General features: G+C 49.6%; 1 protein-coding gene across 2 annotated transcripts in view; it reads left to right on the top strand.

Moving 5' to 3' along the window:
* Positions 1-3,920: 3,920 nt before the first annotated feature.
* Positions 3,921-23,559, top strand: part of TTC28 (tetratricopeptide repeat domain 28) — a 483,355-nt gene continuing 463,716 nt past the window's right edge. For both annotated transcript variants that reach the window (XM_075012421.1, XM_075012420.1), the window contains exon 1: positions 3,921-4,031. In XM_075012421.1, the coding sequence (XP_074868522.1) occupies positions 3,933-4,031 (99 nt within the window). In that variant the 5' untranslated portion in view covers positions 3,921-3,932. The remainder of the gene's footprint in view (positions 4,032-23,559) is intronic.

Genomic DNA, 23,559 nt, shown 5'->3' with positions numbered 1-23,559 from the left:
CAGAGGGGTATTTCAAGAGTGGGGGTCCCATTAAAAGGGAGGGACAGAGCTGACAAGGTCTATTCGGTCAGGGTGGAAAAGGGCCATTATCAGTGGTATGTATGAAGCGAGGAAAAAACAGGTCAGATAAGATGGGGGATATGGCCTATTGTCAGTCTGATGTGGAGATGTTAGGGCAGAGACGCTCCTTTTGTAAGGTGCGAGCCACTCCCTGTCTCTGTTTAATCCTTGGTTAAGAGAGTCAAATTTGCAAATAAATTGCAACTCAGAGATTTCTCTTTCCATTTGATTTTTGAAATGTCTTTGTTTCAGGACTGCCACCCTTAAATCTGCTACTGAGGCCGTGTCTACACGTGCCCCAAACTTCGAAATGGCCACGCAAATGGCCATTTCGAAGTTTACTAATGAAGCGCTGAAATGCATATTCAGTGCTTCATTAGCATGCAGGCTGCCGCGGCGCTTCAAAATTGATGCGCCTTGCCGCCGCGCGGCGCGTCCAGACGGGGCTCCTTTTCGAAAGGACCCCGCCTACTTCGAAGTCCCCTTATTCCCATGAGCTGATGGGACACTAACATGGTACTATTAGAAATTAACATTGAAATTAAACTAAAGAACAGGGTAAAAAAAACACAAAAATGAGCTGATGGGAATAAGGGGACTTCGAAGTAGGCGGGGTCCTTTCGAAAAGGAGCCCCGTCTGGACGCGCCGCGCGGCGGCAAGGCGCATCAATTTCGAAGCGCCGCGGCAGCCCGCATGCTAATGAAGCGCTGAATATGCATTTCAGCGCTTCATTAGTAAACTTCGAAATGGCCATTTGCGTGGCCATTTCGAAGTTTGGGGCACGTGTAGACATAGCCAGAGTGTCCAGGGAGATTGAAGTGCTCTCCCACAGGCTTCTATACATTACCATTCCTCATGTATGCTTTATGTCCATTTATTCTTTTATTGAGAGACTGTCCGGTTTGGCCAATGTAAATTGCAGTGGGGCATTGCTGGCACATGATGGCATATATTGTATCAGTAGATGTGCAGGTAAAGGAGCCCCTGATGGTATGGTTGATGTTAGGTCCTGTGATGATGATATCACCGATGTAGATATGTGAGCAGAGTTGGCAGCAGGGTTTGTTGCAGGGATTGTTTCCATGCTTAGAGTTACTCTTTTGTGATCTATAGTGGCTGGTGAGGATTTGTTTAAGGTTGGCAGGCTGTCTGTAGGCGAGGACAGGCCTGCATCCCAAGGTCTGTGAGAGTGAAAGATCATTGTTCAGGATGGGTTGTGGATCACTGATGATGCATGGGAGAGGCCTTAGGTGGGGGCTGTATGTGATGGTCAGTGGTGTTCTCTTGTCTTCCTTGTGAGGCCTGTCTTGTAGCAGGTGGCTTCTGGGTACCCGTCTGGCTCTGTCAATCTGTTTCCTCACTTCTTTAGGTGGGTCTATACTTTGAGGAAAGCTTGGTAAAGGTCTTGTAGATGTTTGCCTCTGTCTAATGGATCAGAGCAAATACGATTGTACCTTAGTGCCTGACTATATTCAATGGATCGTGTGGTATGTCCTGGATGGAAGCTGGAGGCGTGTAGATAAGCATAGCAGTCTGTGGGTTTTCGGTATAGGTTGGTATTTATGTGACCATCGCTTATCTGCCCAGTAGTGTTCAGGAAGTGAATCTCTTGTGTGGACTGGTCCAGGCTAAGGTTGATGGTGGGATGGAAACTGTTGAAATCACCGTGGAACTCTACAAGAGCCTCCTTTCCATGGGTCCAGATGATGAAGATGTCATCTCAATGTAGCGCAGGTAGAGCAGGGGCACTAGGGGATGAGAACTGAGAAAGCGTCGTTCCAGGTCAGCCCTAAAAATGTTGGCTAACTGTGGGGCCATGCGGGTGCCCATAGCAGTGCCACTGATTTGAAGGTATAAATTGTCCTCAGATCTGAAATAGTTGTGGGTGAGGACAAAGTCACAAAGCTCCACCACCATTTGTGCCACAAGGTCTCATCAGGGAAGTGTCTAGGACAGTGGTAGATAATCTGTAGGTTGCTTATAATTCACTGGGGCTTCACTTATAGCTGCATCCCTGGCTAACCCTGTCTCTCATATGTCTCGCATGCACTGGGGCAGTGCAGCACCACACTTCCTATGCTAATTGCCTGATTCTTGCTCTGTTCCTGCTCTCACCACTCTGTTCCAGAGCTGGAAGGTGGCAAATTGTCTGTGGTGGTCCAGCAGTGGGAGGTGGGGAAGGAACAGGTACGTACACAGTCACAGTGGCATGCAGGGGACATGAGCACCCAGCGGTGCTCCAGGACTGCTAGTGGAATCCCACTGAAGTGAATGAGGACCACCCACTATTCATGGTTGCCCATCCCTTGTCTAGGAGAAGCTCATGTATGTTCTATGGCAACTTCAAGCCCTTGTACAAAAAAGGACAGATTGGCTAGACCAGGATGTCTTAATGGAAGCTGCAGGTGGGCCAGCATGAGAGCCGAGCTGCTAGGACTCTGCATTGAGCACCGTGTGTGAAATACTCCTCAGACACTGCATGTTTCTTAGCACTGTGCCCCCTCTTCAGTACCAAGAAACATGAAACAAGGGTCAGAGAAGGGGTGCTTCCCGGTAACAAGGAAGTAAAAAGTGGAAAGAAGATGACTGCAGTCTGTATTTCTACTTCTCCATTCTGGCTCTGCTAGTGTTGTTCACTCCTCCCAATGCTGGGTGTGGGGTGGTGAGAAGAGGACGTTGTGGAACCAGGGGATCACAGCATCTTCTGCCCTGGAGGCCTTTGCAGCATCCAGGAACCTGAGGACATTCCCAGTTCCTCCTGTCTTGAAACAGAGATGGGCTGTTCAGTCCATGTATCAGATATTTGGTGGGTGGGTGGTTGGGCAGGAGAGCTTGGGCCATCAGCCCTGGAGAGTGGGGCTCCAGGTTCTGTAGGTTATTGCTCAGGTCCTGTCCCTGGCTTTTGCTAAAAATCACCCTTGGTCATGAGAGGTATCTAACAAAATTCTTAGCGTGAAGTTGAGCGATTCCAAATGCAACCTTGAGAACTGGATGTTCAAAGAGGGAAATATGGAGTAAGATGAAGGAAGGTGATACTAGTGCACAGGACTGTGAGGAAGCTCATGTCTGGACTCTGAGGCACAACAGCCATCTAGCTGCAGCTGTTTGTACGGAGACGGCGCCCATCATTGTGTAGCCTTGCTGGTCCCAGAGCACTGGCCAGAGAAGATGGCAGCTGAGGGACGTAAGATCTGTGCGGGAAGAGAGACAAGCTTCCATACTACTCAGCTCCTGGCGGCTGAGCTAGGGCCGGGTCCCGTGCGCGGGCCCGAGGCAGCGCACCCCCTGCCCTAGCGGAAGCGTCGTTCTGGCCGCTAGAAGTTAGTCCCATAGAAGCCGAGCGCTCAGCCCCGTCTCCCGGCGAGCCCGGGGGCCTGAGGGACTGCACGCCGCCACGGCGCTCAGACTTTCGCACAGCCCGTTTGCCGCAGCCACGGGGGCCGGGGTCGACCAGCAGCAGCAGACGCCACGGCCCCGCCGGCCGAGGCCGTGGTACGTCTCCCCACGCGCGGCATCCGTGATCCCGGCTGTCCGCTTCCGCGCTCAGGAAGTCCTGCGGCCGCCTGAGGGGCCGTCCCGTCCTGTCCCGCGGCCCAGCCGCCCGCAGCACCACGCTGGGGCCGCCAAGCCCCTAGGGGCTGCGCTCGGACGTGGGGGACTGCTCCCCCTTCAGCGGGGCGGGGTGTCCTGGGGTGCGGCCCTGGGGGCGGGCCCGGGGCAGAGCGGGTCCCGCAGTAGCCAGAGTCCGGATCATGGCGACCGGGGCTGGGGGACCGGAGGGGGAGCAGCCCGGCTCGGCGTGGGCGGCGGCGGCGGCGGCCCGCTGAGGAGGCGGAGCCGGAGCCGGAGCCGGAGCCGGAGCTCGAGCTCCATGGAGCAACAGGCACCGCAGCCTGCCCCGCCGGGGGCCGTAGCTGGGGGCTGGGCTCGCAAGCGGCGGCAGCAGTGGCGGGACCCGGAGCCTGGCAGAGTAAGTTGGGGGCGGACCGGCGGCAACTCGGGCCGGGGCTGGGGCCGGGACCGTGCTGCAAGGCCGCGGGACCCCATGGTGGCAAGGGGAGAGGAAGGGGTCTGGCTGGGGGCGACTTCTCTGTTCCCTCAGCAACCGGGAGCAACCCCCCTTCCCTGGCCGGGAGCGACCCCATCCCCCTTCTTGCTCCCTCCTCTCTCCCCTGCCGCCGGGAGCGCCCCCATCTCCCTGGGGTCAGCCCTGGTTCCTGCCGCCCTCAGCTGGCCCGGCCAGGGAACCTGGGGAAAAACGGCGGGAAGTGGTGGGCGCAGGGGTGAGCCTTCCTTCGTGGGCTGCCTCAGAACGGTTGTGAAGGAGGGAGATGGCTCGCGCCCAGCTCTGCAGGGATCTGCAGCCACTGCCCTGGCCACAGAGGTCGTTTTAGTGCCCTTACGGTATTCAGTGTGATGAGAGATATCTAGGGGTTAGGATAGGTCTTGTCTACACTAGAAAGTTGGAGCATGGGGTTAGAGCATGTTTACATTCAGCCATTTGTGCTAAGCTCTTACATCCACACGGAATGAAGTGAAATTGCAACGACAACGAAGTGTACCGATATCCTGCATGCTGCTTTGGGGCGCATGATATTGTAGCACAGTGGCACTGAATATCGTGGGAGAGTCTCTGAGCATTGTTGGCTATCCACATATCTTAAGGAAATGTGGCCACCTGGAGTAAAACAGTAATACTTAAACTTAACCCTGCACATTTCATAAGTAGATGTGAAAGCTCTTTTTTTTTGATTTTGGTGTTATGAACATGGATGTGCTCAGAGGAATGCAAGTGCTCTTCTCCATTGTAGGGAGGGCATACAGTCCTCTTTTGTGAAGATACCATACTCAAACTCAAGTGAGGGTGAGCGGACAGAGATTATTCTGGTACAGCCATTCACCAAACAGATGCTGTTGCCAGAGGAGCTGTTTTAGGCCTGTTCAATATGAATTCAGTGATGTTTCTGGATCATTATGCAAACCTGGTATGTCCACCAGTGACTCTAGTGCTTTTGGATGTGAAAATCCATGTTGCTAGAACTGTGTGTTGGGCTAACCGCATTGGGTGGGGGAATAAATGGGATGGGACATGTCCCCATTCTGTGTGCAGTCACTCCCTGGTCTCAGAATACATAAACCAAAATGAGTACATCTCTGTGGTTATGCAGACTATGGAAGCTTTACTGATGCATATGCTGGCTGGTCCGGAAAAGTACAGTAATCCCTTGATTTACACAGAGGTTGCATTCTGGGCAACCTCAGTGTAAATCAAATTTTGCACAATTTGGCGGGGGGGAGGTGTGGAGGACTGGGCAGCTGGGGGAAGTGGAGAGGGCAGCCACACGACCCTGGCTTCTCCCAGCTGGGGGGCACACAGCTGCTTGCCCAGCAGTTTCTGAGAAACCATGCCCGAAGCAGCTGTGTGCCTGGGGACCCAGGGGCACAGAGAGATGCTTGCAGTGCTGGTTCTCCCAGCTGTGCAGCAAGTCTCTGTCTGCTCCCCAGCTGGGGAGCCCAGTGCACAGACAGCTGCTTGCAGTGCCAGTTCTCCAGCTGGGAGAATCAGTGCTGAAAGCAGCTCTCTGTCAGGGATGTCAGCCTGACTCACGGCTGCCGCCCTTGACAGAAGTGGTTTCCCTTCTCCTGTCAGGGGCAGCAGTCATGTAAACTTGAGACATGCAACTTGATTTTGCATATCTCGGGGGTTTACTGTACGGGACTTCTGGATTTTTAGAAACAATCAACTTTCTGACAAGGCTGAAAACAAAGAATTTCTAGCATACTGGCCAGTTGTCATTAATATGTTTTCTTTAGCAGTCATGATTCTGGGTTATCCCAGCTAGGCTTTATTTCCCTGGCAAACTGGACAGAAACATGAAAAGGTTTATCACCTAAACCATTGGGGTAATATGGGGGTGCCCTGTGGAGACCGAAAGGCACTTCAGTGTGTTCCCATGACAAGGCTCAATCTTAGCAAGGAAAATGTTCTCTAAGTTAGTGCTCCATGCTGTGCAATGCATAATATCTGTGAGATCTTGTTGCCAGTATGGGTGTGTGAGGAGGACAAGCTGTAGGGTCCCTGGTGAATATTCCAAAATTAATAGGTTATGCAAGCAGCACAACATGTGATGTTCTTCATCATCTCTTGGTGTCTCTCTGGTTCATCTCTTTTTCCTTGCCCAGGCACTGGGGTTCCTTTCTTGAAGATCTGAATTTTGCCATCTCTGTGGCAAAGTCACTGTATCTATTCTATTTCATACTACTGCTGTGTCTGCACATGCTCCTCTCCCCACAGTGCATGGAAACCAAATTCCTTTTTTTTGTTGACTAAGCAGTCGCAGGAAGCCTTCAGTGAGGAGTAGGGTTGCCAGCCCTGCGGGGTTGTCCTGGAATTCGTAGGAATTAAAAATGAGTTGTTGATTAAAGACTCCGTCTTGTGAGGTAGACTCCAGGAATACACCCAACCATACAACATTATAAGGAGCCATACATTAAGTGAAAAGACAACAGTAGTTATCAAAAATTATAAATGTCAGTTACAATATTAAAATAAAAAGGACATTAGTAATCTTTCCCTCTCATCATGGATTGCATTTGTTATCATGCACCAAATGTTCTATGAGGACATGTACAGAAAAGCTTTATGTACACAAAGACACATGAGCTAAGGACTTGCTTACATAAAGGTTTAGTTAGCATCAATTTTGGATGTGAATCTATGTTATGTCACACGCTGTGTCAGTATGGACCATGCTCCCCCACAACATAAGTTTCCTAGTGGACACTTACTTGAAATGAGAGTAGAACAGAGAGCCCTAAAGAATTTCCAACGTGCTGCATTAGGGTACCAAACACACTCTTGGGGTCTATGCAGGAAAGAAGAACGTGTGGTTGGCTGTGCCTGCTGACTTGGGCTGCATTTTTTTCCCTGCTGTTGTAGACTTTAGAGTTTGGGCTGCAGCTATAGCTCTGGGACCTTGCCATTCTGCTGGGTCCTAGAGCCAAGGCAACAGCCGAAGCCTGGAAGTCTATGCAACAATGAAACTGTCTCAGAGCCTGAGCCCTAGTTGGCTGGCATGGGCTAGCTATGATAAAACACTAGAACTGGAAGGTACCTCAAGAGGTCATCAAGTCCAGTCCCTTGCTCTCATGGCAGGAACAACCACTGTCTAGACCATCCCCAAAAGGTGTCTAACCCACTCTTAAATATCTCTAGTGATGGAGGTTCCACAACCTACCTAGGCAATTTATTCCAGTGTTTAACCACCCTGACATTTAGGAACGTTTCCTAATGTCCAACCTAAACTTCCTTTGCTGCAGTTTAAGCTCATTGCTTCTTGTCTTATCCTCAGAAGCCGAGGAGAACGGTTTTTCTCCCTCCTCTTTGCAACACTCTTTCACGTATTTGAAAACTGCTATTCCTCTTAGTCTCCTCTTTTCTAAAATAAACAAACCCAATACTTTCAGTCAATCACCGTATTTTCTTCCAGCTTTGGGTTTTTCTTTACTGAGTAGATATATCATTAGTGCAAGGGTGGCCATTTTTTGATGGGGGGGATACACCAAGATTTTGCAAAGAGGTCAAGGGCTGCACTTTTCTATTGGGGGGGTATGGGGTCTGGAATGGAGGTTGGGAGCAGAAGTATTGGGCTGGGGTGCAAGTAAACGTGTGGGGGTCTGAGAGGGCATTTGCACGAACGAGGGAGGTTTGACCTGGGGCAGGGGATTTGGATGCTGGACCTGCGGCAGGAGCTGGGGCGGTATGGTGCAGGAGAGGATTCTGAATTAGGTGAATTGTATCAGCTTTGTCTGCTCTGCCAGCTGTGACCCTTCCTGAATAAGCATGACTTGGCCACAGTGATCCATGCTCTTGTTACATCCCGATTGTATTACTGTGACACACTTTACGGGTGACTGCCTCTAAAGAGCTGTCAGAAACTTTTCAACTTCTGCAGAATGCAGCTCCTTGAGTTTTAACTAATACTGGCTGCACTGGCTTCCAGTATGTTTCCGGGCATAATTTACAGTCTTTGTTATGACCTATAAAGCCCTAAATGGGTTGGGTCCAGGGTATCTGAAGGACTGTCTTCTCCCACATGAACCTGCCCATGGATTGAGATAATTGATGTGGCGGAGGGCACCGAAAAATGTTCGCCCACTTAGGGAGATAAGATTAATATCTGTGCAGAGCAGGGTCTTCTCAGCTTCTGCCCCAGGATATTCACATGGCACCAACATTAGCATTGCTTTGGAGTCAGGCTAAAGCCACCCTTTTTACTAGTGCTTTTATTGTTTTTTCAGTCTGTGTACGTATGTCCCTCATCTTGAGAAGTCTTAGTAGGTTTTATGTCTCTTTGGGATTTTGTACGTTTAATTTTTATATTGTTTTATATTGTTTTATTTTCGCAAGCCACTTGGAATATTTAAATAGAGAGATGGAGTGAAAATATTTTAAATAAACAAACATAGTAGAGGGTGAAGAATCTGGGGTGGAGTTGTGATTTGGGGCAGGGGAGGAAGGGGGTTTCACAGGGTTTGGTTGGTGACCTGGGGAAGGGGGTTAGAGTGTCGGATCCAGGAGGGAGTTGAGATCTGCGGGACTGGGGTGCAGAGAATTTTGGTGGTGACATTGAGGATGATGGGGTAGTGACCTGGCACAGGGAGTTGAGGGGTGGGAGGAACTGGGGTGCCAGAGGTGGGTTCTAGCCAGAGGTGCTTACCTAGGCAGCTCCTGGCCAGCAGCCCAGTGGGATCTCAAGGCAGGTTCTCTGCTTGCCAAATCCCAGGCTGCTCAAAATGGCTGGTTGCTGCCTCTTTATACCTTGATGTGCCTTGTGCCAGGGGTGTGTGTGTTGGGGGTGAGGAAAGTTTGACCAATGTGAGCTGCCAGTGTGAGCTGCAATGATTGAGCTCAGGGCAGGGGTAGTGCAAAGTCTGTGTGGAGCACCTATAAGCACATGGAGGGAACTGCCAACTGTTTTGAGTGGCTTGGGGCTGTGTCAGGCAGAGGGCCTGCCTCAGAGTCCCGGTCGGGTGGACCATGAAGTGGATCAAAAGACTTGGTGGCAGGATCTGAAGTCTGTGGCTCACCAGTGTGAGATAGATTTACATTCCTACTTGCCACAAACTGTATTTGTGTAGACAAGCCTTAAGCTTAAAGGTTTCCCTAGCTTACTTCACATTACTGAAAATAATTTATAGGTTTGAGCAATTAAATGTGTAACTGAATTAACAATCAGGCATTGCTTATGTGACTGAAGTTGTGTTTGTAGCTGAATTGAAAGAAAATTATTGTCCAAAAAGAGATAATAAAAATGACTCTGAACTCAAAACTTGTTTCCTGTTTGTGAGTTATACTTGCTTACTTTGGTATTAAAAGTAGAATTTCACTGTTCTTTTACAGTTATGCAGGAATAACCAGAGAGAGGGACTGCAAAGATGTTACCAAGTGTAGAATTTGCATAATATTTATTTTTCATGACACAAGTCAGAAAAAATACTCAGCTTGAGCCTCCAGGCACTGCAGGCTATTTCTGGAATTGTAAGGATTGTATTATTTAACCTTCAGTGTGTGTCTAATTGACACTGTACGTATATAAATATATTTGAGGTTTTGGCCTGTCTACACTAGCACTCCCTGTATTGTTAACCAATGGAACGGAACTGATGCAAAGACTGTGGCTGCATCTACACTGCGAGATAAATTTGACATTTAATAAATTTGGTTTTTTAATCTTGTTCTTGTGAATTTGAATTTAAGCGTCCACAAACCTTTTAGAAATTTGACCCACCGTTTCGCCGTGTCTAGTTTCCACGTTCCCATTGCCTTATGCAAGTTTGACTACGTGGGCAATGCATTGTGATTGCCTGTCCCACAGTGCCTTAGCCCCAGTAGTTTGTGGGTGTTTCATGTCAGAATCCTAGAATGCAAAGCACTCTCCCAGAATTCAGAGCATGCAGTAACCACATGAAAACACACTGGCGATCACGCCATTTCCTGCATCATTTTCTCTGGCAGAACGTTAGCACAAGCATGGATCACCAAATGCTTCAAGTTATCGCACATAACATTGAAGCAACTTCCTGGATTGTTGTGCAATTTTGCTTTCTGTTACAAAGTGCAATTATGGTTCAGTATGATGATGATGACGATGCTGGTTTTGAAGAGAAATTCTTTCAACTGCAGCCCAAGAACTCACAAATGCTGGCTACCCTGAATCCATTGTTGACAGTGGAGCAGAAGTTTTGGGCTTGTGAGACCAGCACACACTGGTGGGACCACATCGTTTTGGAGTCCTGAGACGACTAGCAGTGGGTGCAGAAATTTCATATGTGCAAGTCCACTTTTATGGAACTTGGTGATGCGCTGGCAACCACCCTGAAGCACAGTGACACAAGAATGAGGCTGGCTTTAACGATTCAGAAGCAAGTGGCAATCGCTCAGTGGACATCTGCAACACCTGACAGTTACCAATCAGTGGCAAATCAATTTGGGATGGGCAGCTCTACAGTGGGGTCCGTGGTGATGCAGGTGGCCTATGCAATCTGTCAGCATTTCCTCAGGAAAACTGCGACCCGAGGAAACGTACAGGTTATAGTGGATGGCTTTGCTCGCCAGGAGTTTCCTATCTGTGGTGGGGCAATAGATGGCATGCACATCCCCATCATGGCCCCAGCAGGGCTCTGAGTACAGAAACAGATACTTCTCAATGGTTTTGCAAGCATTGGTAGATCACAAATGTCATTTCAGCGACATCAGCGTGAGATGGTTGAGGGGGGTTCATGATGTGCTCTTCTTCAGAAATTCTGGTCAGTTCAGAAAGCTTCTGGATGGGACTTTTTTCCCAGACTGCAAAATTGCAATTGGAGATGTAGAGATACCTATTGTCATATTGGGTGACCCTGTTTACCCTCTGTTCCCTTGCCTTATGAATCCCTACACAGGAGCCCTGGACCACAGCAAGGAAGACTTCAGTCACAGACTTAGCAAGTGCAGAATAGTGGTGGTATGCGCCTTTGGCTGTTTAAAAGCAAGGTTTAGATGCCTGTTGATTCGTTTGGACCTTTCTGAAACTAATGTCCCCACCATGATTACATCATGAGTTATTTTGCACAAAAATTGTGAATCCAGGTGGGAGAATTTCCCATCTGCCTGAAATTCCACAGATGAGGCCATGAGCAGGGCTTACTCGCAGCCATCTACGCAGCTGTTCGCCAATCACCATGAGGAGGCAGCAGCAATCAGGGACACTTTAAAATATAGCTTCACGAGTGATCTGTCATGCACATGATAGCAATAGTTCTCTGTTGCAATGCCAATCAAGCCCCAGTCCCCAAACTGATTTGTGCTCCTCACCAAATGTGAACCAATAAATCAGATGGTATCTTACTGAAAGAATGCTTTTACTTGGTGGGAGGGGGTTAAGTTGCAGGAAGTAGAATGCATGTGGAGGGAGGATTATTTTCCTAAAAAAAGCACCTGTGCTTTCAGCCTCGTCCCCGTCCCTAGCCTGTGTCTGTCTGCTGTGAGTCTTATGGGGATCTTGGCTTAGCGGTGGGCACCTGTGCTTTCAGCCCATTCACTCCCCTGCCCGGTTCTGTGTGCTGCGAGTCCTCTGTGGACCTTGGTGTTGCAGCAGGCAACTGTGCTTTCAGCCTGCCAACCCCGACCCCCCCCGCCATCTGCCCTGTTCCTTTCTTCCATGAGTCCTCTGCAGATCTTGGCTTAGCGGCAGGTACCTGTGCTATCAGTCCTCTTCACCCCCCATCCAGTTCCCCGCAATGATTTGTGCACCCTATCACTCGTGCGTGCCAAAAATCACACCAAGCTCAAAAGAATAAGTTTATTTTGGGTGGAGAAGAAGTTTAAGGGGCAGGGAAAAGAAGTGTTGTTGAGGGTGATGGAATAGCCTTTTGCAGTGACCCTTGAGGCTAGAGGGACACGCTGTCCTTGCCCTCCCTCCCCGTGTTCAAGGACTGTAACGATGGAGGGTGGATGACCTCTCTTCAGTGCTGCATTGGGAGTCCCTCTGCCTCTGCAGCATGGAGCACAGGACTTGATTTGGTCGCTCACTGACATTAGGAGCTTTGCCATTTGCTCCTGCTAGAACTCAAGCATTTTCTGCTGCCACTGAGCTGTACTTTGCCACCACTGAGTTCTTTGTCATCTTACTGGTTTCTGCCTCAGACTGCTCCATGTGCTGCAGGATGAGATCCTGCTTTCACCTTTTTTGGTTCCTCACCCTGTGGATGGGAGCTGGAAATTGAAGGTCAAAACTGAGATACAATTCACACAGAGTGCTTCCCCATGGAATGAGTGGGTCTCTGTCTCTCCTATCAGAGAAAGTTTCTTTTTGAAAGGCCACTTAAGGCTTATTAAAGATGGCATTCAAGGTGTGCATTGCACAAGCCATCATTTACTTTGACTTCCTGAGAGAACTGAGGGAAAGGGTCCCTTGGGAAACTGATATGAAGGGGAAAGAAGTTCAGGAGAACTAGCAGTATTTTAAAGAAGGCATACTGAAGGCACAGGAACAAGTCATCCCCATGCACAGTAATAAAAGCAAACATGGTAGGCAACCAACTTGACTTGACAGGGAAATCCTTGGTGAGCTCAAACTCAGAAAACATGCGTGTAAGAAGTGGAAACTTGGACAGATGACTAAGGAGGAGTATAAATATATTGCTGTAGAATGCTGTGGAGTAATCAGGAAAGCGAAAACACAATTGGAACTGCTGCTAACAAAGAATGTGAAGGGTAAAAAGAAGGGTTTTTACAGGCATGTTAACAATTGGAAGGTGATCAGGGAGGGCGTGGGGCTGTTACTGGATGAGGGAGGTAACCTAGTGGCAGATGGTGCAGGAAAAGCAGAAGTACTCAATGCTTTTTTTGCCTCAGTCTTCATGGTGGCTCTGGAATTTCCAGATGCAGCGGCAGACCTTCCTTGAGCTCTGCCAGTGGCTGACCCCTGCCCTGAGACACCACGACACCCGGATGTGGTGCGCACTCTCTGTTGAGAAGAGGGTCATGATAGGTTTCTGGAAGCTGGCTATTCCAGACAGCTACTGCTCCGTGGGACCCCAATTTGGTGTGCGCAAGGCCACAGTTGGGGCCATCGTGATTGAGGTACGGGGGCCCGGGCACACACCCACTGGGGAGTGGCGAGGCCTGGGGTGGGGCTGGGGGGGGGCAGGTACACCCTGCATACCCTCACAGGTGCCTGTGTCCCCTCTCTGCAGGTGGTTTGTGGACTCAACGCCATATTACTCCAGAGGGTTGTCCTCATTGAGGACCTGGTCGTGGGCATCACAGCCTTTGGCACTCTGGGGTTCCCGAACTGCTTTGGGGCCCTTGACAGGACCCACATACCCATCTGCGCCCCAGAGCACAGTGGAGGACAATTCATAAACATGAAGGGCTACCATTCTGTGATCCTGCAGGCCATGGTGGACATCTGGGGCTGGTTCCAGGACAACTGTGTGGGCTAGCCTGGCTGCACCCACGATGCACGGGTCTTCTGGAACTTGTGCCTGTGCTGGTGGCTGGAGACGGGGACCTACATCCCCGCTGAGAGAGATCCCACTGGGGGACACCTCCATGCCTCTCTGTCTGGTGGCCGATGTGGCATACCCGCTCCAGCCCTGGCTCATGCAGCCCTATACAGGTCACCTCACCCCCAGCAAGGAGCGCTTCAACGGCCAGCTCAGCCATGCCCGCCAGGTAGTTGAGTACACCTTTGGCTGTTTGAAGGGGTGGTGGTGCTGCCTCCTCGCCCTCCAGGACATGAGCGTCCTCAGTGTCCCCCAGGTGGTGGGCACCTGCTGCACTTTACACAGCATCGTAGAGAGAAAGGGGGAGGCCTTTGTTTGGGGGTGGATGGTAGAAGCTGGCACACGCTACCCCCAGCCAGCTACTGCCCCTAGTCACCAGGCCCACCAGGATGGGATCCACGTTTGGGAGGCCCTGAGCAGGCACTTTGACCAGGGGCCCCAGTGAGTGCCAACCCTGGTGGGCTTCCTGCATGCTCCCCCCACCACCCACACGCTCCCCCCATCGAGCACCGGGCACACAGAGGTTTGGGAAAAATAAACAGTGTATCACAAACTACTACAACTGTGGCTAGAATGTATCTGTCAACAGAACAGTGGGGATAACTGTATACAGTGGGGGGGTAACTATTTACAGGAGGGGGGATAACTATTAACAGAAGGAGGGGGAGCTAGGTGGCCCAGGCAATGGGCCATCACTCCAGGGTGAGGATGGAGGGCTGCGACCCCTGCTGGCCCTGGGTCCCATGTCCCCTCCTTTGTCCAGGGTCCCTGGTGGGTCTGGGTGAGGTCGGGGAGTACAGGGAGGTATGGCTGGCGGTCAGGCCCAGCGGGCCCTTCTTCCAGGGGACTGGCAGGTGGGGCTATGGCGGGAGGGGTAGCGGGGGGCAGCAGGAGGGGTGGTGGAAGAGGGCAGCTGGTTCAGGAGCTCCCGATACGAGCCCACAATGTCCCTGAAGGTGGCCATAAAGTACCCCCAAGCTGCCTGGTGCCAGGTGGCCTCCCATTCCTCAAACTGGAGGTGCTGCTCCACCAGTTCCACCTGGAGCTGGATGGAGGTGGCAGTGTGGGAGTCCTTGGCCATCTGCCTCTGGCTGTGCAGAGAGCGGGCCCATCCCAGTGCTGGTGGTGCCTCTGGGTGGTCACTGTTCCTTGCCTCCGGGGGGCTGTCCATGACCACTGACTCAGTGAGGCTCTCCTGGCCCTCGGATGGTGTGGCTGCAGAAAAAGGGGGGAAGGGAGAAAAAGGCCGTGAGTGCAGACCCCTGCCCCGTGGCCCACGCCCCAGTTACCCCGTGGGTGCTGAGTCCCCATCTTCTGTCCCCTGTCCGTTGGTTCGGTGGCCCTGTGGGTGACTCCTTTGTGTGGTCTGCTCCCCTTGGGGCAGGGCACAGCGTTGCCTGCAGGAGCAGGTGTTGATGGGCACTGGCAGCTGTGCTGCTGTCCTGGAGTCATGGTCCGGCTGGGGCTGGGCGGGCAAGGGTCTGCCAGTAGTGTGGGGGACCCCCAGTTGTGCATGGTGCCCCACCCCAGGACCCGGGTGTGTGTGGCCTCTGGGGTACGTCCCTGAGGGTCCACCACTGAGGTCAGGGGATGCCTGTTGTGCGGATGCCCAGCTGGAGATGTAGGAGGGGAAGTCAATGACCAGCTCTCCCCCCTTGCTGGATCACTCTGCTGCCTTGGTGCCTGGCTCCGGCCCTGGTGGGGCAGGGCTGGCTGCCGGTCCCGGCTCCTGCTCCTCAACCTGCTGGGGCTCCTTGGCCACGGTGTCAAGGACGGCCAGCAGGGAGGAGGAGTAATAGGGGCAAACGGCAGGGGCGATCCCCGACCGGCTGGCCTAGTCCCGAGCCTGGGCGTAACCCTGCCACCGCTCCTTGACCTTACTACTGACATGGTCAGGCCGTTGGCCATCCGGACGAAGACGGCCGTGTTTCGCCACTTGCTCCCCGTTGCCTGGAGCACCTCCTTGCTCCAGAGTCCCAGCAGGTCCCAGAGCTCAGCTTCGCTCCAGGAGGGGCCACGCTTCTCCCCCCCAAGGCCGGACCCTTGCGAGCCCTGGGATCAGTCAGAGAGGGAGCCCTGAGACCATTAGGGTGGGTAGCCGGTCACTATTGCTCTCTGTGGGCTGCTGGGGGTGGCTCAGAGGTGTTCGAGAGGCACCAAGCGTGATGGCTGCTGCCTGCACTCGCCCGGCTTTCTGTCACAGGGTTTCCTGGTCCGTGCGGCTTTAAGAGCCTCTGCGTGCACAGACCATAGAGCCCTGCAGGGGCTGGGCAGCACATCTGTCTCCCAGTTGATTGCTGCCATGGCAGACCCTGCTCTTTCGATGTAGCATGATGTGGAGTGTCTACACACGTTTTTTGAAGTTAGATGTCAAAGTAGTGTCCTATTCCTATTTTCTGGTTGGAATAGCGGTTTCGACATCTGTGGTGCCTAACATTGATTTCAACTTCAAAAGGCGCATGGCGTGTGTAGATGTGACACGCGCTACTTCGAAGTGATGCCTTCTCTTTCGAAGTAGTAGTCTAGTGTAAACGCGGCTTAGATGTTTGTTATCCCTGTTTTAGAGCTAGTCAAAAATCAGAAATTCCACCACACAAAATAGTCTAATGCTGTAACAATATTTTGTCCTGGATTGTTGTGAAAGGGTGAACATTTTTGTATCATACAATGTTCCGAAACTAATTTTTTGGAAAAGTTTGAGATTCTCCTTTTCGTACTTATTGAAATGAAACATTTTGTCACCCCTGAATCAAAACATTCTATTTTGGTATGTCAGCTCCTGAACCAAAACAAAGGCTCCTTTAGAGTGGGAGCTTGTACAGGTATAGCTATATCTTTCAGGAGTGTGGAAAAAACCTGCATCTGAGACATGTGGCTACGTTGATATAACTTCTAGGATATGCAGCATTTTGTCACTGTAAAAATTCTTCTGTCACCCGAGCTACCACTTCTTGGGGAGGTGGAGTACCTACTCTGATGGAAGAACCCCTCCTGTTGGCATAGGTAGTGTCTGTACTGAACCACGAAGGGTGACACAGCTGCAGCAATTGAAGTGTAGACATACTCTGAGATGTGTGATGGTCATGTGACTTCCCAATGCACCACAACCATTCAGTCAAAGGAGACAGCATGGGAGGTGCAGTGCAGCAAGAAGGTTTGGGCTAGAGAGGATACTAGCGGGTGCAGGAGGCTCTGTGGCAGTTTAGGCAAGCAAAGATTTTTATCAAACTGACTTGAAATTAGATGTTAGATTAAGTTCAGCAGACAACATTTCAATTCAATGTGACATAAAACAAAGTATCATTTTGATTTGTCCAACACAGAGTTCTGATTTTTGCAGAAACTGGATTTTGTGTCTCCAAACTATGGCACTCTAAGATTCTCACTCAACTCCATTGTGTGTCCTCTCACACTTTAGACCCCTAAGAAGTAGAAAGCCAAGATTTGTTGGTTCTGATTTTTTGTTCATTAAGGAAGAAATTACATTTTCAAATGAACTTCCCAATATGAAAATCGAGTTTCAACGTATTTGTTTTCTTTCAAAGCAGTACAGGCCTGTACTTTATGGGTAGGGCTCTCTATTTTAGCCATCTTTGCTGATTTAAGATGATTATTTTTAGGGAAATCACAGTTCTAGGTACAGAAATAGATTTTAATGAGCATCTAAAAATCTCTTATGAAGCTATATATACAAAAAAAAATGGACAACGTCCAATCTCCGATGTGTTTTGGGAATGAGCATGCAATTTACATATAGTATCTTTAAGATCTGATTGATCCTATTCACAAGACAGAAAAATGGTAACTCTTGGGTGTTTTGGCATGTTTGTATATATAAATATATGTATAATGAAAAGCTGTCCTGTTCTTGTATAAAAACCTACTTGTTTTGGAGCTGCTGTCTATATAATCTTATATACTATTATAAAAGGAGAGCTGTCTGTCCGTCTGTCCCACTGTAGTCATGAACATGCTGGAATGTTCTGTCAGCCCTGCTGTTCCTCCTCCCCTCGTGCAGCACAGGAGGGGGCCAACGGGTGGGTCTGGGTCTGGAGTCCCTGCTGTGAAGGCCCCAGTGGTAGGGTGGGTCTGGGGCTGGAGCCCTACTGTGGCAGCCCCTGCAGTGCAAGCCCCCACCATGGGGCTGAGTCTGGAGGGTTACCCTGAGCCTCTGCCATGGTGTGGGACTGGGCCCAGAGCCCCCATGAAACCCCCTCTGTGGTGCGGGGCTGGGGCCTGACCCCCGGCCACAGAGTCCTGCAGAATCTGGTGCAGGTTGGTTTCTCTCCGCCTGCCTCATGGGCTGGGGGTGGGGGTGGGGGTGTTGGTTCTGGTCAGCAGGGAGGATATAGGATCAAGCTGATGATGGATGTTTGAATCATAGAACAGAGAATCCTATGGATGGAAGGGATCTTAGGAAGTCATTTAATCCAGCCCCCTGCCTGAAGCAGGATCAACCCCAACTAAATCATCCCAGCTAGGACTTTGTCAAGCTGGGACTTACAAACCTCTAGGGATGGAGATTCCACCATCTCTCTAGGTAACATATTCCAGTGCTTCACCACCCTCCTGGGCTACGTCTACACTAGCACACTACGTCAAAGTAGCCTATTTCGAAGTAAGGACATCGAAATAGTCTACTTTGACGCGTATTGTCTACACATCCTCCAGGGCTGGTGCCGTCAATGTTCAACGTCGAAGTAGTGACGGGGAACATCGAAAGGAGCCGCCCCGGAAGGAAATGTGGAGTGTCCACACACACACAAGCACTTCCTGTTGAAATAAGGGGCCAGCAGAGCCCCAAGCCGCTCCCTTAAAGGGCCCCTCCCAGACACACTTGCCCTGCACAGCACAGGATCCACAGAGCCGACAATGGGTTGCAGATCCTGTGCATGTAGCATGGACCCCCAGCTGCAGCAGCAGCAGCCAGAAGCCCTGGGCTAAGGGCTGCTGCATGCGGTGACCATAGAGCCCCGCAGGGACTGGATAGAGCATCTCTCAACCCCTCAGCTGATGGCTGCCATGGAGGACCCCACTATTTTGAAGTAGCAGGACGTGGATTGTCTACACACACCCTACTTCAATGTTGAACATCGAAGTAGGGCGCTATTCCCACCTTCGGATGGGAACAGTGATTTCTACGTCTCACCGCCTAACATCGATTTCAATGTCAAAATAGCACATGGCGCGTGTAAATGCGACGCGTGCTATTTCAACGTTGTGCCGGCTACTTTGAAGTAGCTGGCTAGTGTAGACGCACTCCTGGTGAAGTAATTTTTCCTAATATCCAACCTACACCTCTCCCTCTGTAACTTCAGACCATTGCTCCTTGTCCTGCCATCTGTCACTACTGACAGCAGCCTTTCTCCAACCTCTTTAGAGCCCCCCGCTTTCAGGAAGTTGAAGGCTGCTATCAAATCAGTCTTCTTTTCTGAAAACTAAAGAAGCCCAAGTCCCTCAGCCTCTCCTAATAGGTTACGTGCATCAGCCTCCTAATTATTTGTGTTGCCATCTGCTGGACCCTCACCAGTGCCAAACAGAGGGAATTAATAACTTCTTGAGATCTGCTGGAACTGCTTCTGCTAATGCACCCCAATATGCTGTTATCCTTCTTGGCTACAAGGGCACACTGTTGACTCATATCCAGCCTCTCTTCCAGTGTAATCTCCAGGTCCTTTTCTGCAGCACTGCTACTTAGCCTGTTCACACCCAGCCTTTAACAATGCTTGGGATTCTTCTTTCCCAAGTGCAGGACTATGCACTTGTCCTTGTTGCATCTCATCAGATTTCTTTTGGCCCAATCCTCCAATTTATCTAGCTCTATTTGCACCCTATTCCTACCTTCCAACGTATCTACCTGACCCCCTATCTTACTGTCACCTGCAAATTTTCTGAGAGTGCAATTCATCCCCTCATCCAGGGCATTAATAAAGATGTAGAACTATACTGGCCCTAGAACTGATCCTTGGGGCACCCCACTTGAAAATAACTGCCAACCTAACATTGAGGCATTGATCGCGACCCATTGGGCCCGACCATCTAGCCAGCTTTCTATCCATCTTACAGTCCATATGTCTAATCCAAACTTCTTTAACTTATGGGCAAGGATTTTGTGGGAGACTGTATCAAAAGCTTTGCTAAAGTCAAGGTATATCACATCCATTGACTTCCCCATATCCACAGAGCCAGTTACCTACCTCATCATAGAAGCTAATCAGATTGGTGAGGCATGACTTGCCCTTCCTTGGTGAATTCATGTTGACTACTCTTGATCAATTTCCCTACTTCCAAGTGTTTCAAAATGGATTCCTTGAGGATCCTCTCCATGATTTTTCCAGGGACTGAGGTAAGGCTGACCGACTTATAGTTCCCTGGATTATCCTTCTTTCCTTTTTTTTAAAGATGGGCACTATATCTTTTTAGAATCATTTGGGACCTCTCCCGATCTCCACAAGTTTTCAAAGATAATAGCCAAAGGCTCTGCAGTTACGTCTGCCAATTCCCTGAATACCCGTGGATGCATTAAATCCGAACCCATGGATTTGTGTGCCTCTGTGTCTAGCTTTTCTAAATAGCTCTTAACCTGTTCTTTCCCCACCAAGGGCTGCCTACCTCATGCCCATACTGCATTGCCTAGTACCTTAGTCTGAGAGCTGACCTTGTCCTTGAAGACTGAGGCAAAAAAAGCATTGAGTACTTCAGCCTTTCCCACATCATCTGTCACCAGTTTACCTCCCTCATCCAGTAATGGCTTCACATCCTCCCTGATAACCCTCTTATTGTGAATATGCCTGTAGAAACCCTTCTTGTTGCCCTTCACGTTCCTTTTTAGCTGCAATTCCAGTTGTGGTTTCACTTTCTTGATTACCCCCTGGTATTAGGTATCTAAAAGGGAGTCATAAGGAGGAAGGAGAAAACTTGTTCTTCTTGGTCTCTGAGGATAGAACAAGAGGCAACGGGCTTAAACTGCAGCAAGGGAGGTTTAGGTTGAACATTAGGAAAAAGTTCCTAGCTGTCAGGGTGGTCAAACAGTGGAATAAATTACCAAGGGAGGTTGTGGAATCTCCATCGCTGGAGATATTTAAGAACAGGTTAGATAGATGTCTATCAGGGATGGTTTAGATGGTACTTGGTCTTGCCATTGGGGCGGGGGGCTGGACTCGATGGCCTCTCGAGGTCCCTTCCAGTCCTAGTGTTCTATGATTGTGTGATTCTCCAGCCATATGTTTATGTTGCTTCCTAGTCATCTGTCCAGTTTTCCACTTCCTATACACATCCTTTTTGAGTTTAAGCTCACCAAGGATTTCCCTGATAAGCCACGCTGGTTGCCTACCATATTTGCTTTTCTGACTGTGCATTGGGATGCGTTGTGCCTGTGCCTTCAATAAGACTCATTTAAAATACCGTCAGTTCTCCTGACTATAGCAGACACCAACCACAACATCAACTCTGTTGCTTCTGCCTCTGAGCTTAAGCCAAAGACTCTCAACTGGCTTTCTCTCTCCATATACTGGAGCTCTGAGCAATCATACTGCTCTCTCACATACATCAGAACTCGTCTTCCTTTTCTCCCGTCTGCCCTTCCTGAACAGTTTGAGGTCTGAGTGTGAGAGAGGGTTCAGGAGCAGGCTAAGGTTGTGCTGTCTGGATGGGTGGAGGGGTGCAGTAATGAGCTGGGGTTTGGAGATTTGGGTGGGAGGTAAGATGCAGCAGTGGGTGGGGAGTTCAGGAGTGGGCTGGAGGTGAGAGGTCTGGGTGGGAGAGAGGGTGCAGGAACAGGGTGAAGGTGGGGGCCTGGGCAGGAGCAGGGTGGGTGAGGGAGGGTTTTGGCAGGAGGGGACGTAGGAGCTGAGTGTGGTGGTCTGGCCGGGAGGAGGGGGAAGGAACAGCCTGGGTGAAGGTGGGGGGTGTTTATCTCACTGCAGCTTTGTCTCTGCCCCCTCCCTCAGCTGGTGGTGGCCCACTGCCCAGAGCCTGCAGCAGCTGTGTGCTCATGGCCAGTGGGGCTCCCTGCCCAGGGCCACCAGCAGCTCCTTTGCAAATGAGTACTTCGGCTGTAGCTTCCACAAAGGGGCAGACCCTGCTAGTATTTTATAACTTTCTAAGAAGAAATATAGATTAAAGCAACTGTTGTTCTTCATTTGACCACATGCTACAGTATGTTGAAAAATAGAACTAGGATTTCATGTTTTGAAACATATTTTCAATGGTTTGTCAGCTCTCACTACACTATTCCTATAAAAACTCATACTCTGAGAAGGTTAAGGATGTGTGTGGCTTGGCGAAATTTGATGTCTGCCCAGAAGCAGAGAAATGGCGGTAGAATATGTGTTGGCTGCAAGGAGCATGGAAGTTGTGAGAAGAGATTCCAGATGACTTGTTTGTTCTTGGAATTTTGTCCCAGGCACTTTTTTTTTTTAATACAATAATCCTCCAGAGTTTGGAACAGGAAAACACAGGCTTTTTATACAAGCAGGCCTTTCCAATTTAGGTGAAGAAATGAAAACATTAGATAAATTTAGGAATAATGTTTGGGAGGAAACTGTGAAGTATGATATATTGCAGAGTAATTCTTCAGAGAGTGCAACTTCCAGTTCTATATTTGAGTTGGTTTTGGTAACATGTATTTAAAGTGAGTAAATGTCACTGAACTATTTTTCAGTGTCCTCCTGTATGCGATCTTTCCCTGTTTGGCTTTTTCTTTTCATGCTATGCTTTTTGTGATACTTTAGTGAATGTCTTGGGAAGTATTTCAGTAAATATGAAACATACAACCTGCCTATATGGCATTCTTAAGGTATGATTTTTTGTGGAAGAGGTTTAAGAGAGGGGTTTTGATGTTTTCAGTTTTAATAATGGACTGGCCACCAAAATTTGATCTATACTGGAGATATTTTTTCAAGCTACTGTATTCTTGCTGCATGTGAGTTGGAGTATGGACAGGAGGTTGACTTCTCAGGTATCTCAGGCTACATCTACACTGTGAGATAAATTTGACTTTTAATAAATTCAGTTTTTAACCTTATTCTCACAAATTCAAATTTGTGTCCACAAACCTCATGTAAATTTGACCCTCCATTTCTGTGTCAAGTTACAACAGCCCCACTGCCTTAAACAAGTTTGACTGCGTGAACAATGCATTGTGGGTACCCTGCTCTACAGTGCCTTAGACCCGGTTGCTTGTGGGTGTTTGATGTCACTATCCTAGAATGCAAAGCACTGTCCCAGAATTCAGAGCAGCCAATAACCGCACGAAAACTAATGGGAGATTGCACCATTTTCTCAGTTATAGTGCTAGTGCTACCATAGATCCTCAGATACTTGAAGTCATTGCACACACCATTACGGCAACTTCACAGACTGTCATGCAATTTTTCTTTCAATTAAAAAGAGTGGTGATGGTTGAGTATGATGATGGTGATGAAGTTTTTGAAGGGTAGATCTTTCTACTGCAGTCCAAGAACTCTCAACTGCTGGCTTCCCAGGATGCATTGCTGACAGTGGAGCGGTAGTTTTGGACTAGTGTCAGAGGGGTAGCCGTGTTAGTCTGTAGCTTCGAGAACAAGAAGAAGTCTTGTGGCACCTTGTAGACTAATAGATATTTTGGAGCATAAGCTTTTGTGGGCAAAGACCCGCTTCATCAGATGCATGAGTGTGGGGGTGGTTTCAGAGGGGGGTTTCTGAGGTTTTGGACTAGGGAGACCAGCACACACTGGTGGGATCACATCATTTTGGAGTCCTGGGATGACGTGCAGTGTTGCAGAACTTTTGCTTGTGCAAGTCCACTTTTATGGAACTTTGTGATGTGCTACAGCCCACCCTGACACACAGCAGCACAAGAATAAGGCTGGCTTTAACAGTTCAGAAGCAAATGTCAATCGCTCAGTCGAAGTTTGCAGCACCTGACAGTTACCAGTCGGTGGCAAATCAATTCAGGGCAGGCAGAT

The sequence above is a fragment of the Carettochelys insculpta genome, chromosome 18, assembly GCF_033958435.1.
Source record: "Carettochelys insculpta isolate YL-2023 chromosome 18, ASM3395843v1, whole genome shotgun sequence".
NCBI lineage: Eukaryota > Metazoa > Chordata > Testudines > Carettochelyidae > Carettochelys > Carettochelys insculpta.
This window is presented reverse-complemented; position numbering and strand designations above follow the sequence as displayed.